At 37.9% G+C, this 16632-nt stretch overlaps 1 protein-coding gene across 1 annotated transcript in view; it reads left to right on the top strand.

Moving 5' to 3' along the window:
* Positions 1-15706, top strand: part of RGS20 (regulator of G protein signaling 20) — a 39194-nt gene extending 23488 nt beyond the window's left edge. Inside the window, exons 3-6 of the mRNA XM_071554532.1 lie at positions 8188-8336; positions 11954-12040; positions 12824-13058; positions 14282-15706. Of these exons, the coding sequence (XP_071410633.1) occupies positions 8188-8336; positions 11954-12040; positions 12824-13058; positions 14282-14470 (660 nt within the window). The 3' untranslated portion in view covers positions 14471-15706. The remainder of the gene's footprint in view (positions 1-8187; positions 8337-11953; positions 12041-12823; positions 13059-14281) is intronic.
* The last annotated feature ends 926 nt before the right edge of the window (positions 15707-16632 follow it).

The raw sequence follows: 16632 nt of genomic DNA, 5'->3' as shown, positions 1-16632 counted from the left end.
CTTATAACATTAGATAAGGACTGAATCTCTCTTCCAACTCACTGGTTATCATTATTGGGAGGATCTGAAGAGAAAGCAGCAATTGTGAGAGATATATAAGCTTACCTAAAGCTTGCTGACACCAGTAGGTGGTTTCCATTGCTTTAATGGAGTTTGGATCTGTGCACTCACTCCAAGTGGCTGTCAGCTAGTGTTATAGCACAGGGCTTCTCAGGCTGGGGAGTTCCTGCGAAAGCTTCATGCTGTGGCCATGCAAATCAGCCCTGGGGACAAGTTAAAAGCTTGCACACCTGCCTGATTGTAACACATACAAGAAGGAAACATTATGTCTAAGTAATTATGTTTAAGTAATTATGTGTAAGTGATAGAATCTTTGCACTTTGAGCTGAGAAAATGACATTGTGCTTTAGCATAAAATGGGGATAAAAGTGTGAAGTTGACTACAATATTCTGTGTATTCTTGTGCTTGGTTTTGGTTATTTTTATTATTTGTTTGAGGTTTTGTTTTGTTTTTAAATTTGACATTTGTGGCTTATATTTTAAATATTCCTCCCTTGGGAATGCTATTTTCTTGGCAGCCCACCTTTTTGCTGAGAGATTAGCAAATACTATAAATGTTACAACTAAGCCAAATATCATCTGAGCTGTTTTTAACTCGGGAAATAATTTTCACTTCTGACCTTTACACTCTTTTATAAGATTACATACAGTAATGCTTCATAATCTGAATGTTAGATAAGCATGCTTTGGAATGGAAAGGCATGACAGATATGTTTATTTCACAACCTCAACATTATTCTTAAGGCATACAGTAGTTTTTCACTGTTGTCAAAAGTGGGTAGTGTTTCAGGTGCTTTCTTACATCTTTGGACTTTTTTTTTAATTACTTGTTAGCATTCAATAATATGAGCAGGTACTTTTTTATATGATTCACAGATGTTATCTTGCTGAATAAGAAGCAAGAACATGTGCCATTAATTTTCCTCTATTTTTGTTTCACTGGTCTTTATTTGTTATTATCATTACATAGAGAAGGACATTTCTTTCCCTGGAAGGTACAGAAACTTTGCATCTAGGCATCTGCATAGATGCTACATTAGATTGACTTGAAACAGTGAATCAACTGGAGACAAGCTGATCAACTCAACTCCTAGTCCCCTAATTGGTGCTTTCCATGCAGAATTTGGACAGTTCTGTGGATTCCTCCAGGCAGGACCAGCTCTGGCTAGACAAGTTTCTTCATGTTTCAAGGTGCTAATTAACACCTAGGGTGGAGAATATCCAAAGACTCCAAGGTTCCAGAATCAGTCCAGTTCTGCATAAATTGCAGGTAGTCAGAGGAAACTTAAGTAGCCAGAAGAAACTTCCTGCACATGCAGAAATGACCACATAGGACAGATTTGTGCACACAATTTAGGTAGGTAGATATTTTGTATGTAGCTCAAGATAATGACTAGGGATAGATTTAGCATGTGCTGGAGCAGCCCCATAGAGCATGAGATAACTGGATGTATGAACTGTGCAGAAACTCATGATTCAGAGTCTCATCCAGTCCAGCCAACAACACCACTGTGAGGACCTTTGCAACAGAAACTTCTCTTGCCATCTGGACACTGACTGACTGTCCCATTCAAGGATTTGATTCCTCACAGTGACTCAATAGTAGCAATATCGGACCCCACTGACTACCTGAGAACCAGCAGAATAGCGCCTTTTAGCCCTTCCCTATCCACATGAACCAGAAAGGAATATTTTTTTCTATTAAATTATGGCTACCCAACCCCTCAGCAAGCAGACATAGGTGTCTTTGAGGGTGCTGTTATTACTTTGGGCAGTCAAAACTGACAATTGAACATGGAGGTAATATTTCATGTTATATCCAGCTATTATTGCCTATAACCGTACCCAGGATGAGTTCAAACAGAGTATGAGATGGTAGAGGTTTAAGTCCTTTGTTAAACGTATTTCACGTCATTCCATCAGTAGTCTAAAAGTACTTTTGGGTTCGTTAGAAAACATGTACACGATAGCGATCCATCTCCAGTTTTCTAATCCTCTGTGTTTTCTTCTCTAACCCATTTTCAAACAAGGCATGTAGCTGTTCCAGATGGTGGGAACAGGGAAGGCAGACCCCAGTTCTCAAAGTGCAGAGAACACCCAGCACAGACGGTTCTCATACAATTTGTTCTCATAGCACCTTCTGAGAGGTCTGGAAATCCGAGAGAATAAAGGAGGTACAGGGAGTTTAGAGCAGTGAAATTTCTATTTTGGCATGAAGGAGATACTCTAAAGAAAGACAAGCAATATTTGATAATTACTCCAGTGACTTAGAAAAACCCAGAAAACCAAAGGACCAAAACCTAAACAAAAGCAGAGCAGTGATTTGAGCTTGAACCTGAGAAATATTGATCTTCCTAAACTAGCAGGGATCTCAAGAACAGCATCTCATAGATCTGTATCTCTAATCGTTTAAATAGATATCTTTACAAATCTAAACATTCTTAAACTATCTTGGAAGAAATAAAAATATTCACCCCTAAAATTGATTTTATAGTTGAAACTTAGCAGTTCTTCCAAAGAATAAATACAAAATTATTCAGTGAGAGCAGAAACAGAGAACTATAGTTCATGCACACCGATATGCATTGACTCTGCATTCCCTTAGTAAGATGGAAAAGTCACTTTCAGTGATACAGTAAAACTCTCACTGTAACCAGATGTTTAAACGCATTCAGGAAGCAGAAGAAGGATTCTTTATTAAAAAACAAAACAAAACAAAAAAAAACCCACAACAGATTTGGAAGAAAGGTATTTCTGACAATTCAGAACACCTCTGCTTAGTCCAACTCAAGATATGATATCACTTTTCTCTGCAGCATAAACACATTACCAGATCAGATTCTCAGCTGGTATCTGGTAAAAATTCCCTTGTCTTCACTGGCCATAGTGAAGCGATTTAGTTTTTCAGCAGTTGAAAAATGCCATTTTTCAACCATGTACATATAATTAGCATTAATGTACAATGTATGGAATTAGGAGTAATATTTTCAAACTGAATGAATAAAAACTAGGATGGAATTTTCTCTCATCACAACAAGATCTTGATGTTCCAAAGAAAACATCCTCTTTCTTGGGACATATTTAGATTTGGTTGTCCAGGGAAAGGAAAAGAAAATACTTGACACTGGTCATTAAAAAATCCATTTAAAACTAAATACCATAACGAAAACCCTAGAAAGAATATCTCCATCTTGGCTTTTATCTCAGAGTGTCAGCTGACCAAATAAGCAACTGGGAGGCTGCTGTGACAAGAAGTCATGTTTACCAATTGCCAGTTTCAAAATGCACACCTGCTAACAAAGTGGTAGAGCAACATTTGCACCGTTTACAAAAAATGGAGCCAATTAATTAATTATTTTCTAACTGCATTATAAAATTTCTCTACAAGGTAAAATCTGTTTAATCACAGGTTCTTTCCCACTTCAATGCCATATTGACTAAAAACCAGTCCTATGTTAGATCTGAGCAATCTACCTCACAGTTCCAGGTGTAGGAGGATGGCTGTACACCTTGCTTTCCTCACAAATGCACTGTTTTGTTCTACAGCCAAATAATTGGTCTAAACCCTTTTTCACCCTTGAATGCACTTAGTTTCATACACACGTCAGTTCTCAGGGTTCCTCAAGCTCCAAAGTCTTCCTGCTGATTGCTGCAATTAATGTTTTCTCTGCTTAGCTCTATACATGCATTCTTTGCAACATGGCACTACTATTTTAAGTAAACAGAGATGGTTGTTTAAGCATCATAGTCAGGTTGTAGAGAGAAGTTTAGGCTACCTCTTACACTCCTTATGAAATGCAGCAGCTGGCGAGAAGGAACAACAGCCATGTCCCTCATGCTACTTCTGCACTCTACCGTTTGTGGGTCTGCTGAAGGTATTCTCAGACAGGATAAGAAAAGAGAACTTTTTAGCTAAACATACATATCAATACATGTCATTGCTTTAGCAACTTTAAGGTAAACAATTAGATCAAAATGCTGTTGACAATTCAGACCTTTAATTATGAAAACCACCCGATCACCCACGGTATCAGCCTAAAAAGTAAGAAAAGCCTTCTTGCAAAATTAGGAGTCACACTTTCACTCACTTTGATTACAATTGGTAATCTTTGGTCTAGTACTGTGGGATAATAAACTTGAAGGGGTCACCAATCACTGGTACCATGTGCTATAGCAGCAGGAGCCAGAGGTGAATAATTGTTCAACTAATATATATTGGGCTTCTTATCACTGATGCAAAGAACACAGGTACAAGATTTTCTAATTGGTTTTACAATTATTGCATGACCCAATCAGACCACCTGACGTTCCATATTAACAACCAGATAATTGTATGAATAGTAGACCTTTTTACTAGAAGGCCTAAAAATACCTTCTCCTTTTTGCCCTGGGCACCCTAAAGTCTACTGAAGGCAAAAAAATTAACCACCTCAATTCCCACAGATCCACAAGTCACTTAAGCAATTGTTTAAACTGTTGCTAATGTGGGTTGTACTAAAAGGGAGCCAGCAATTTTGTTAAATCCTACAAATAATATTCACTGGAGTTGTTGATAAATCTATTACCCATTCCTGCACACAGCACAACTCAGAACAGTTTAATTTGAGGAGCTGCCTGGCAAGTCTCATTACACAGCTATGGTGGTTGCAGCAGGAAGCAGCAAAGTGTGATGGAAAATTTCCATATCCCGTAGTGACATCCAGGATATACTAGAAGTAGCAGAAAGACATCTACATACATAAAACAAGGCTTTTCTGTTTGTGTCCTGCTAATGGCTGTCATTAGCTCACTGCATCTCAATTTGCTTCATCTCTCTTTTTCCCATACTACTTCCAAGACCATTATGCTTCCTTGTGTACAGTCATACTCTGATAGCCTCCATACTTAGTACTTTCATTTGAAAATGAATCCTTAGATGACTTAACACAAACTGAGAATCTGTGCCTTTGCCTCTATTTCAGCCAAGGAGCAGGTTATGTGAGAGCAAAAGCAGCAGACAGGGAGTTGTATCACCACCTACAGCTGCAAAATTGCAGGGTTTGGTTTTCCCTGGTTTACCTTTTCCGTTTTTTGGTTTGTTGGGTTTTTTGTTGTTCTTTTTTTGTTTGTTTGTTTGTCTGTTTGTTTTTTAAAGAAATCTACAAAGCCAGTTTATATCCATAAATCTAGGTAAGAAATTTTGACATATCCTTAGGCAGAGACTGTCTTACTGTGCGTTCAGGCCTCATGTCTGGAATTACAAAACTAGATTATACATTTGCAACAAATTATGCTGCAAACATAAGCACAACTTTATTTTGCAAGTCTAGTTAGAGGATGAACCAAAAAACACTACACTTGATGCAAGATATCCAATTCTGCAGATTAATCACTCGTATGTGCCCAATGGGATCTGGTCCATGTAGTAAAAGATGTATATAGAACAATGTGCTTGATGATAGAGCCAGCATTGTATTTGAAAAATTAAAAAGATAAAAGCAGGGAAGAATACAGCTAAGAAAAGCAGTGCTGGGATGGATCACTTATTCATTGCTTGTTCTGTGAATCTGAAGCGTCTTGACATGGTTTTAATACTATTTGCTCCAAAGGAGTTTCTAAAATTCTGTAATAACCCGCACCACTGCTCAGCTGTCTACCTTGCCACTATATAACATTGAGCCTAGATTGTATTTTGCCCAGGCTAACTCATTATTTATATCTGAATGAAAGAGAGGGCAATAAAACATCATAAGTTTCTGCTGATCAGAAGATCAATACACTTCTCAGTTCCTCTGTCTAGATTAACAACACAAACTCCTATAGTTTTTCTGTACAAGTCATAGTTAGATGCTCAGTGATTCAGAAGTGAAACAAAGACATGAATCTGCTGGGCAGTTTTTGCCATACAGGTACTTACACATTCCTCCCTTTCATTAAAGATGTCAAAGAAAATTCCAAAGAACTGCCTGAAATGGTAAGATTAGATCCTGAAAGATCTGTTAAGTCACAGCAGAATGAGGCAGGGAGGAAGAATGTATTCTTCCTATTTTCCCCATCCTATACCTTTCTCCTTGGAAAAGGCAGACAACATGAACCAAATTTTCTACTCAGACCATGATCAGTTCAATTATGGATTAGAGATATGAATGTGTGAACTATCTACATAAAACATCTTAAAAGAAACAATGTATGGATTAGGCTATATAAACAGCACATCTGAATCCAAGTTGCATTTTTCCATTCAGTAATAATTGTTTACTGTCCAAAGCAGTCTGAAATACTGTTAGATATATTATCTTTTCAATAATGCTTTATTATGGTATCATTTTCTAATTGAAATGTGAAATGCTGTATTAAAAAAGTATAGGTATCTGGAAGGAAATTAATACTTAAGATTTTCTTTATTCCTGTGAATCTGAAACTCTGAAGGAAAGAGATCTGAATCTACAAATTCACTCTACATTTCATATTTATTCTTCCACTTTTTTTTTTTTTTTGAGGGGGGAGATGTTGGAAGCTATGTTCTTTTCCTGAATTTATATTTCTGGCCATTTAGGCATTGCTTGTCCTATTGGGTCTACAGAGTTTCAAAATGGGTTATAATTTCTATCTGTATTGTTCTTGTATTTTATTCCTCCTGCAAAACAGGTGCATCTTCTGCTCACCATGTCAGGCATTTGTCTCTTGGGAGAGTGGGTGGTTCTTACAAATACAAAAACTATTAAGCTCTATAAGACAGAAAGAAATTCACCATTAAAAAAACACATGCAGTAGCCAAAGTGCAGCAAAATGTAATGCTGCACTCTGCTAAAATAATCTACTTTCTTCTCCTGACACTTCTGTCAAGTCCATGAAAACATCTGTACATTCCCTCTCAAGTTACAACAGTATTTCCTAAACCTGGCTGAACATTTTAGACAGTAAGGCAACTTTTAACCCCCTAGTATTCATCTCATTAGATTCTGATATTCTATTATCAATTTAAAAAAGAACTCAAAATTGGTAGCAGCTAATTTTAATTCCCTTGCAACTGTCATTACCTCAAAAGAAGGTTTAGCAACCTGAAACAAACCTACACAGAGAGGGATCTCGTGACATAGGAGGATGACTAGTTATGTATTTATTCAAAAATTAAATACAAATAAAGTGAAGACATACTCATCTTTGTACAAGTTGGCATTTCATATATAAAAGACACCTGTCACTTACATATTGCCTAACTCTCAGCATAACAGGGAAAGCATTATTAAATGTTGTAGAGCAAATGTGAAGTTCAAAGACAAATAGGTCAGAAAGGGACAGGGACTTCAAGGGAACTTGTCATTTTATCAACACAACTCTCTGCACAATCTGCAAAATGCAGTCTCCAAAAAGGTTTCTTAGAACAGTGCAAAAACCCCAATCAGTGCATCCACTAAAAATTGTTTCATGCTGTCTTCATTTGGGGGTCAACAGTAATTATCATCATCTAGCTGTGTGTTTTCTCCTCATAGTCACACAAGAACTTTATTCTTTCTTGAGAGAAAAACATTTCAAAAAACATTGGCAGTCAGATCTACAGTGGACAAATGAGCATTGGCCCTTCCTCCTTGGCTGCAAGGGCAGCCAGCAGGTTTGAGACATCCTCAGTACTCACCAAAGGCCGCCCTTTCAGGAGAGCTCAGGTGTGTCACTCAAGCATCATTGCTTGTGCATTGGCTAGTCAAATAAAAGAAAAAACAGAGAGGAAAAAATAGGGGGGGGGGAAAGCCTCAACTACCTCTATTCTGTACCATTTTCCTTAGGACTGGCCTTATAGTAAAAAATTCAGGAAAATCTTTTCAACTCCTAGGCTTATATACCACTGTGCCAAGAGCTCTTCAAGATCCCTGACTTGTACGTTTTGCTCTCTGCATCACCACTCCCTTCTCATTGTATTCCCACCCACGTGCAGAACCCATTAGCCCTTTGCCTTCCAGCACAGCACTTAAATGAGTGAATCTTCCCAAGGATTCAACACCTAAGAGTTTCCATGGGGGAAAATCAGGCATTTAGCTTTTCAGTTTGGAGCTGTGGCCTTCTGTACTTCTTGGTAAGACTTCTAAAGAAAACAAAAGGGAAAAAAAAGAGAAAGATTTCTTACTTCCCACTTCTTTTGCTGTCTTGCAGCCCATGGGATCAGAGAGGACGGAGATACGCAAACGGCAGATGTCTACGACCCAGGATACCTCAGGCACTGCACAGGCTCAGCGCAGCACAGCAAATCAAGGGTCCAATGCCTGCTGCTTTTGTTGGTGCTGTTGCTGCAGCTGCTCATGGTAACCCCTCTCCTTAAAGCCTCTGGGGAACAGAATAGCAGGGAAGGAACACATAGCTACTGTAGAGGACAACACATGCCCAAAAAACCCACCTGTATAATTCTACAAGTCTGGGTCTAGGAGAGATGACTGCTCTACTACTAGACACAACCATCTACTGCAGTCTACTCTTTCTTTCCCCTGCCACTGAAAGAACAGACTTCAAAAAATATCTGCACAGTATCTCTGTTGTACTTTTGTTGTCAATACTGTGTCATGGAAGATCTGTTTTGTGCAGAACCTGGTTCTCCCCAGCATTGGAGAGTCACAAAGGCTTCCACTAAAAACTGAAAGCAAAACCTCAATGTATCACAGCTTTGAATTTAGACTTGGGACTTAACACACAACACTAACAGTGTTACATGGAGTTAGAAGGTGGAAGAATTTGTAGGTCAGAAAATGAATAAACAGGTGCCCAGCACTGTTCTTTTTCCCCTCAAAGGCAACTGGATCTGTTGTTATTAATTAGTGCTGCCAACACATGGCATCTACAACTCATATGAAGATAATCCTTGGGATCAGAGACTTTAAACATTGCCAGTACTTGCTGAAGATGAGGAGTTAAGCAGAAATAATTCAGAAGAACTCCCATTACTGGGAGTTAAGGAATAAAATTTATCAGGAAATCAAAGCAAAATGGGAGAAGGAATCACTTGATTCCTTAAACTAATGATGTGTTCACCTTCACTTTCTTACCAGCTCCTCCAGATCCAAGTGATTTCATTCAAAACTGAAGTAAATCTTCCCATACTCAAAAGTCCTGTATCTGTTTAATGGGCGAGACAGACCTCACACTGAAATAAATAAAAAGCCTTAAACAGCCATAGGAATTCAACCAAAACACTGACAGCAACCAGAGTGCTTCTTATAAATTCACTGTCCACCACCCAACCACTTCAGAGCAAGCAAGCCTGGCACTGAGATGAAGGAAAGAAGTCATAAATAACCTTAGAGCCCTGGCTAGGAATCTATTGCACCAATATTGTTTTCCAATAGCACCTTGTGGCAAATGCTTTGGAGAACACCGTTAGAAGGCAAGGGAAGAGCAAGATGATTATTTCTTTGCTCAGCCCAGCAGAAGCAAAGATAACCCAAAATTCTGCCCTCCCTAATGCAAATAGTGCATATTTTGCAAGGACAAAAGGCTGCTTGGAGGTTTTCTTTTGCAAAATGCCAAGTAGTCTGGCTCTGATCCTAAAAAGCTTTTCAGCAGGTACTCAGAGGTAAACTAAAGTAGAGTTTAAAGAGAAATAAAGTACTGTGCCTGTGCAGGATCCGAGTTAGCTACCTTGCAGCATGCCATCTATGTTAAAGCATCCCATATGAATTCCAGTGCCATCTCAACAGCTGTTCAGTGCAATTGCAAGTGGCTCAGTATAGAGCTTCATTACACAAACGTGTATCCAAAAAAGGAAAAAATGTAACACATTTATCTATTAAGTCAGAGTACACAAAATTTGCATTTTCGCTTTTAAAGTGTTGATAAAGTGCTTTTTTGCCATTTTATCTAATATTTTCCAGCATGTTCATTTTCTGTGCACCTCACTAATCCAACAATTCAAAGAAAGCAATTTACTCAATAGGGTGTGTGAAAGTACCCAAATTTCATGATGCTTAAAATTCTTATTTGCATTTCAGAATCATCTGGGAAACCAATACAGGCTCTGAAATAGAGCGGCTTGTTTTAGCTTTAAGATAATTCCTGGTTTTGTTTTGTTTTTTTTTTTTTTGAGAACAATTGTTTTCTAGTAGCAAGAAATGCAAAACAAACCACAAGTAAGCTATTTATATTCCCTATTCATAGACTCTTTCCTCAAAATAGCCTATGCACTTGGAACAGAAAAATTATGAATAACAGTCTGCATGAGTCATGCAGCTGAGCTGCTGAACATCCAATATTCAGCATACTCTTAATAGTAGACTTAGAATGAAGTTAAATGAGTTCCTCAGCTGGATGCTCAGAGCCTGTGTTCATCCCTACAGTCAAAACTGAAGCCTCCAGACTGTTTCTCTTCCAAATCCTGGGAGGATACAGAATTGCACTAGTCTTTTTATTATTTACTTGTACATTTCTAGGGAAAGAGCCTGCCGGTAAGTCATTTTCTGAGGCATGGTGTGTTCTCTTAGGGAAGTTTTTGTTACTTCGTTTGTGTTTTTCCCCTTGTGTGCATTTTCCTATGAAGACTGTAATCCTTTCTTTTGGATCTGTTGGTTCCCCTCAATCCAAAAATAGCTCTGACAAGAATAACACTTCTTGTTGTATGTGAGGAATACATAATAGATCATTTCACATATTCAAAAAAGGCTAGTAAAAAGGGTAGTAAATGCTTGAGACTTATATAACCTAAAAGAATAGAGAACTAGCTTTACTTTTTTTTTTTCCTGAAAAGATAAATTTAAATAGTTAATTGTATGGTTCAGATGTTTCCAAAAAAAAGTGTTAGCAATATCTGCTCTCCAATAGGAAACCTTTCCTGCTTCTTCAGTGCATGGACTGCCTTGGCAAAGAAAAAACCAGGTCCCCACAGATTATGGACTAACAGCAGACAAAGTGTGAGAAGATACCCAGTAAATAGCAAGGCTTAGCAAAGAGTTTAAAAGGCAGAAAGGGTAGAAAAATTAACTAGTTAAACAAAAAATCATTAGAGACGAATGAGATTCTTAAGGATTAAGGCAACCAAACTTAGAATATTAGCATAGATGAGAGGTAAGATACAAATGAAGAAAATAAGCTGGATATTTTCCTAGAAGTTATAATAACTGTATTGATATATTTCAGCTGAAGGACCTATTTCATACATATTCACTGGAAGGTTTTCTGCTTGACATATATTAAGCACCTTCACAGATTATATGAATGCATGCATGTAGGCACATGCATTTCTTACTAAGTTATGGCCTAGATGTACTAGAATGTCATCTCCATTCCCTAAAAAGTAATATGCATTTTCTCAAATCCAGTTTCAAATGAAAAACAATCATCTACAACTACAAAAGAAATTTTTACATACTAGAGGCATCTAAACTATGTATATGTATGTATGGCCAAACTTCGCGAACGAAGATTTGGGAAGGGCTGTCCCCACGTGGGTGTGCCCTTCCAGCCTGCGCAGTCAGGGTCAGCCCTGGATTAGTACTTGGATGGGAGACCTCCTGGGAAATGCCGGGTGCTGTAGGTTCTAGTCCTGAGGACTTCACTGGCACTGTCCAAGCTCGCTCGGCCGTGGCAGATGAACCTCAGGACTTAAACAGTGAGGCCAGTTCTGCGCACGCTGAGCCTCACCTGAAATCCACTGCACAGGCTGGAAGGGCCCACCCACATGGGGACAACCCTGTCCAAATCTTCGTTCGTGAAGCCGAGCCACACACACACAACATCGAACAGCATTCAGCTACATTCAAGTTTGCCAGGTTTATACAACTGTAAAATTAAGGTCAGAGTATAATTATGGGTAATGTGGCTATCATTAGCTTTTGTCCATTTAGTTGTTGGTTTGTTTTAAATATTAAAGGAAAAGCATCTATGCTCAGCCTTTTTCTCCACAAAGTTGACTAAAATTTTGTTTGCTACCATGCAGTCTTACTGTTAGAAATCAAGATGAAGAGAGAGCAAGGAGAACATCTCATGAACTCCAGGCAGAGGGTGTTCCAAACTGTGAGGAGAGGTATGATCTTTATTAAGTGTTCTGTCAAACTAAAATGAAACAAACTAAACTAAGTAATTACAGTGAATTACCTGAAACATGAAAGTAACTGTTACAACTTGTCATCAGTTTTTTAGCTCCAAAGGTCTGATTATAATATTTACTTAGTTTATATCCAGCATGTAACCACACCCCCACTTCAAAACCAGCATTGTAAACAGTTTCCTTTTTTTCTAAAACAATTTGAAAATGCATCCTGTTCCCGCTCAGCAGCTATGTAATGAGGTTAACTGGCAGTGCTAAGACTTACAAAAATAATTAAGTATAAAAAGGAGCTCAGATCCTTCCAAGAGTCAGGCAACAGTCTTTTCAGGATTGCTTCCACAGGTAAAAGCACCTGTAAAATGGTAATACACAGGTGGGTACCTTTATAGAGTTTGATTCATTGCTTCTTTGTACATATTTTCATCCAATTTTTAACAACAAGGACTATTAGGTATAGAAAAATGCTTAGCTGTTGCAAAAGTACTTCTTTGTTGCAATTACTTTGAGCAGTAAACTGCAATTTCTGCATCAAAGCACTGACAATCATCTGCATCAGAGCTTTTGATAAGCACACTTTGAAAAAATACCTTATAAATGTATCTACTAGAATTTGCACTTAGTTAGTTCCAGTGAGGAATCGGAGCCCCATGAACCTTACAATTTTGTTCCATCATGATGGCAGATGCCTCTTGCCAGCTGCAAATAGCTTGAGTAACAATCATTCATTTCTCTCTTCTTGTCCTCTTCATCCTCTTCAAGCCCTGCTCCTACACTTGAAGAAGTAAATGCCTGGGCTCAGTCATTTGACAAGTTGATGCTTACGCCAGCTGGCAGAAATGCTTTTCGAGAATTTCTACGAACAGAATTCAGTGAGGAAAACATGCTTTTCTGGATGGCCTGTGAGGAACTAAAGCAAGAATCCAACAAAAGTGTCATTGAAGAAAAAGCAAGACTAATTTATGAAGATTATATTTCTATCCTTTCTCCAAAAGAGGTATATTACTTTCCCTAATACATTCTTTGATGTTACTTTGCACAGCTAGTTCTAACTTCTTTAAAGCTACATCAGTACTCAGGGAGAACTTTCCCTGCCACACACATTCCACTTCCATCAAATAGAGGTTTAGGGGAGGTGAAACAAGAGGAGGTGAATGGCCAGAACTACATTAATTGATTGTAAGAAAGCACTTCCTATGCTACCCTGGCATGCTGACATGGAATCTTTAGTTTGAGGCACAAATATACAGATGATCATGTTATCCTTGCTTAACTTGAATTTTATTTGTTGGATAAATCAGTTTCTTTTCTCATTGCACTAGGAAGGGGGTGTGTGCGTCTCTCCAAAAGCACAGTAACCACAAATAAAGTATTATTTTCAAAGCACAAATTGCTCAAAGAGCAGCTGACAAAATATAGCACAGAACAAACACAATGACTTCCTGAAAATTTTCAAAACTACTTGTCACTTTGCCATTAGCAAATGTCAAGTTTCAGACACCTCAGTTCAGTTTGATAAAAGTCCTGCCAAGCAGGCTACAATTGTAAACCGTCCAATATCCTTGCAAAACTGTAACCAGTTGTTTCTGGTGCAAACTATACTTACATACTTTTAAAAATCGTGTTTAAATCTAGTCAGTCTACTCCTGTAAATGCTAATGTCTTTCTACAGACACTAGAGGCTTGTAGAAAAGAAAGTTACATTACTTGTATGTTGTATGGAATCATTACATAGCCATACTGTGGTTTGCATCAATTCACCCGGCTTTTTAACAGGAATTTGATTAAGTACCAGCTTCCCAGGTCACATTTTCCGTCTGCGTCATATTGTTTGTTCCAAATTCAGTCTCTTTACAACAGCACTAACTCTCCAGGAAATGAACCGCCACAAAAAATTACAAATTCTCTCTACCACAGAGCAGGAAGTTGGCTTGGAAATGACCCACTGCTCTCTTGGGTTTCAGTAATAGCGGGATTGCAAGCAGCCTTCAAACAATACCTTAGAGAGGACATTTTTCTACCCATGCTCAAGATATTACTACTTCCAAATTTTAACACTGTCATTTTTTGCCTAAGTATATTTAGCAGTTTTTACACTCTTGGAGGACACCAGCTGAAGTGGTTAAAAAAGATGGCTTTTTCAACCAATAAAAGAAACCTAAAACCCCACCTGTACTATTCAACACTATTATTTACATGACTCTCTATTTTAATATACAGGTCAGTCTGGACTCCAGAGTAAGAGAAGTTATTAACCGAAATATGCTGGAACCCTCACAACACACCTTTGATGATGCACAGCTTCAAATCTACACCTTAATGCACAGAGACTCTTACCCACGGTTTATGAACTCTGCTATTTATAAGGACTTGCTTCAGTCCTTATCTGAAAAACCCATGGAAGCATAGAATTTTTTCTTAAATATATTTATCTTAAAACAAACAAAACTTTGGGCTACACAAATCCACAGGGAATTTAGAATTAATCAGATATCTACCTGAAAATAACTTAGGCAAGTTTTACTACAGACCAAATTATTTCAATCCACAGTGACGGGCTCTGTCACAATTAGCTACATACAGTTTCTAATCAAATTTAGTGGTACTTTGCAAAAGGAAATGAAGAGAATGAAGACAAAGTGTTGTTCAAAAAATGCAGCATTTTTTCAAACACAGCAACCAATTCAGATGGAAAATTGTTAAAATGTATGCCTGAGGTACAAATGCCAAATGAGCATAAAAACTAATTTTTAAGAGGAGTGTTAGAATTGTCTTGAAAACCAAACCAGTTGCCCCATCTACACGGTGACCAAAGTAAAAATATTCCTGTCAATACTGGGTTACTCATACCATCATACCTGGCATAGGTACACTCCACTTGTTTTGGTATATTTAATGTGAGCACAGTGTGCTGATGGAAATCAGCACGGCAATCTCAAGTTTATGAAAGTTACTGGTTAAAATAATGCTGCCTATAAAAAAAACTTTTGCTGAAGAGTTGTTATTTTACTACTGGAATCTGCTGAAACCACTAAGTTCATATTGTTGATGTTTATAAAGCTGAATACTTTACTTCAGATAAAGACATGCCTGGGCATTCAAATTCCAAAATAAAGCACAAGAATTGTCAGATATTATTCTCTTCCCTCAGTAAGTATATGTAAAATCCTACACTATTACCTCCAAAGGGGATGGCAGTATCAGCTATCTTGGTTTTGTACATATTAAATTCTCCCATCATCTGACAGATCTTGTAAGGTTTCTATTAGAGATAAACACACCATTTAATTAATAAAAGCAGGAAGCTTGAACTATTGTGTTCTGATACAGCACGATTTTAAGACTGTCTGACAGCACCAGCTCTATCCAGTAATCATGTTCATTTACAGTATCACCAGAGAAAGTATCACTTCATTTCTCATCATATCTCTAAATCAGAAAACACTGGAAATACTAGGAGGAAAGTAAGCTGAATCCACATAATCTGTGTTATTCTAATGTCTTTTCCTTTTAAATTACAAGATTCACTACAATTCCACTATATTAAACTCTGGAGTTTATAGTGGACTTCCATTGAATTGTAATTTTTTCCTGTATATTTATTTAAGTGAACCAATTGACACATATAGTTAGGAAAAGATGTGGGAAACAGAAAGGGAAAAAAAAACCCTAGAAGGGAAGAACAAAACATGCATAGCAATGACGTGTACTGTAGCCTTTCCAAACCTACTCTTTGCCTTATTCCAACACTATGGGGAGTGTAAAATGGGGACTTTCTCTAAAAAACACAAAGGGGAATAGCAAAATAGAATTTAAGATATCTATTTAATTGTTTCCTCAATACACTTGGCAGGAGACATATTCTCCCCTTCCTGCATTCGCATTATTAAACAAGTAACAATGAGATTTTTCATTACACAGCACCGCAGGAGAAGACCCAATACATGGTAAGTTAACAATACTGTCAGCCAGTTCAGTGCCAGGTTGGATGGAACACTGAGCAACCTGGTCTAGTGGGAGGTGTTCCTGCCCATGGCAGTGGGGCTGGTACTAGGTTAAGGTTCATTCCAACCCAAATCATCTATGATTTCATAACCAGTTTTCATCATCTTCCAACAACAAAACACTATTCAACATGTCAGCACAAAAAAGTAAACAAAAAACCCCTCGAGACAGATCAAATCACAGTGCTTTTGCCCTCTGTAGCACAATGTTGGATGACTAAATTAAGAGGAAACCCTTCCATATACCACAGCTTAAGACACAGTTCAGTTAGTGTTTGCCACTTCTTAACCTATCAATGCTGGTTATCTCAGCTGAATTTTTATTAAACACACCCAAAGCACTATCAATACAATTTCAGCTTACATGAAGTATTACGTGATAAATCGTAACTTCAACAAAACAAACTAGATCTCCCCATAAGGCAGCATTCATGGGGAGCTTGCAGCCAAACTAATGATGCTGTAGTTTTAATCAGGGTGGGTAAGAGTGCTCTAAACTCTAAGCTGACAAATTAAGTTTATCTAGGTCAAATTCAGCTTGTTGGAAAGATCGTATGCCTGCATCAC

This window comes from Pithys albifrons, chromosome 4 (genome assembly GCF_047495875.1).
Source record: "Pithys albifrons albifrons isolate INPA30051 chromosome 4, PitAlb_v1, whole genome shotgun sequence".
NCBI lineage: Eukaryota > Metazoa > Chordata > Aves > Passeriformes > Thamnophilidae > Pithys > Pithys albifrons.
Note: the sequence above shows the minus strand (reverse complement) of the source record. Positions and strands in the feature narration are given on the sequence as shown.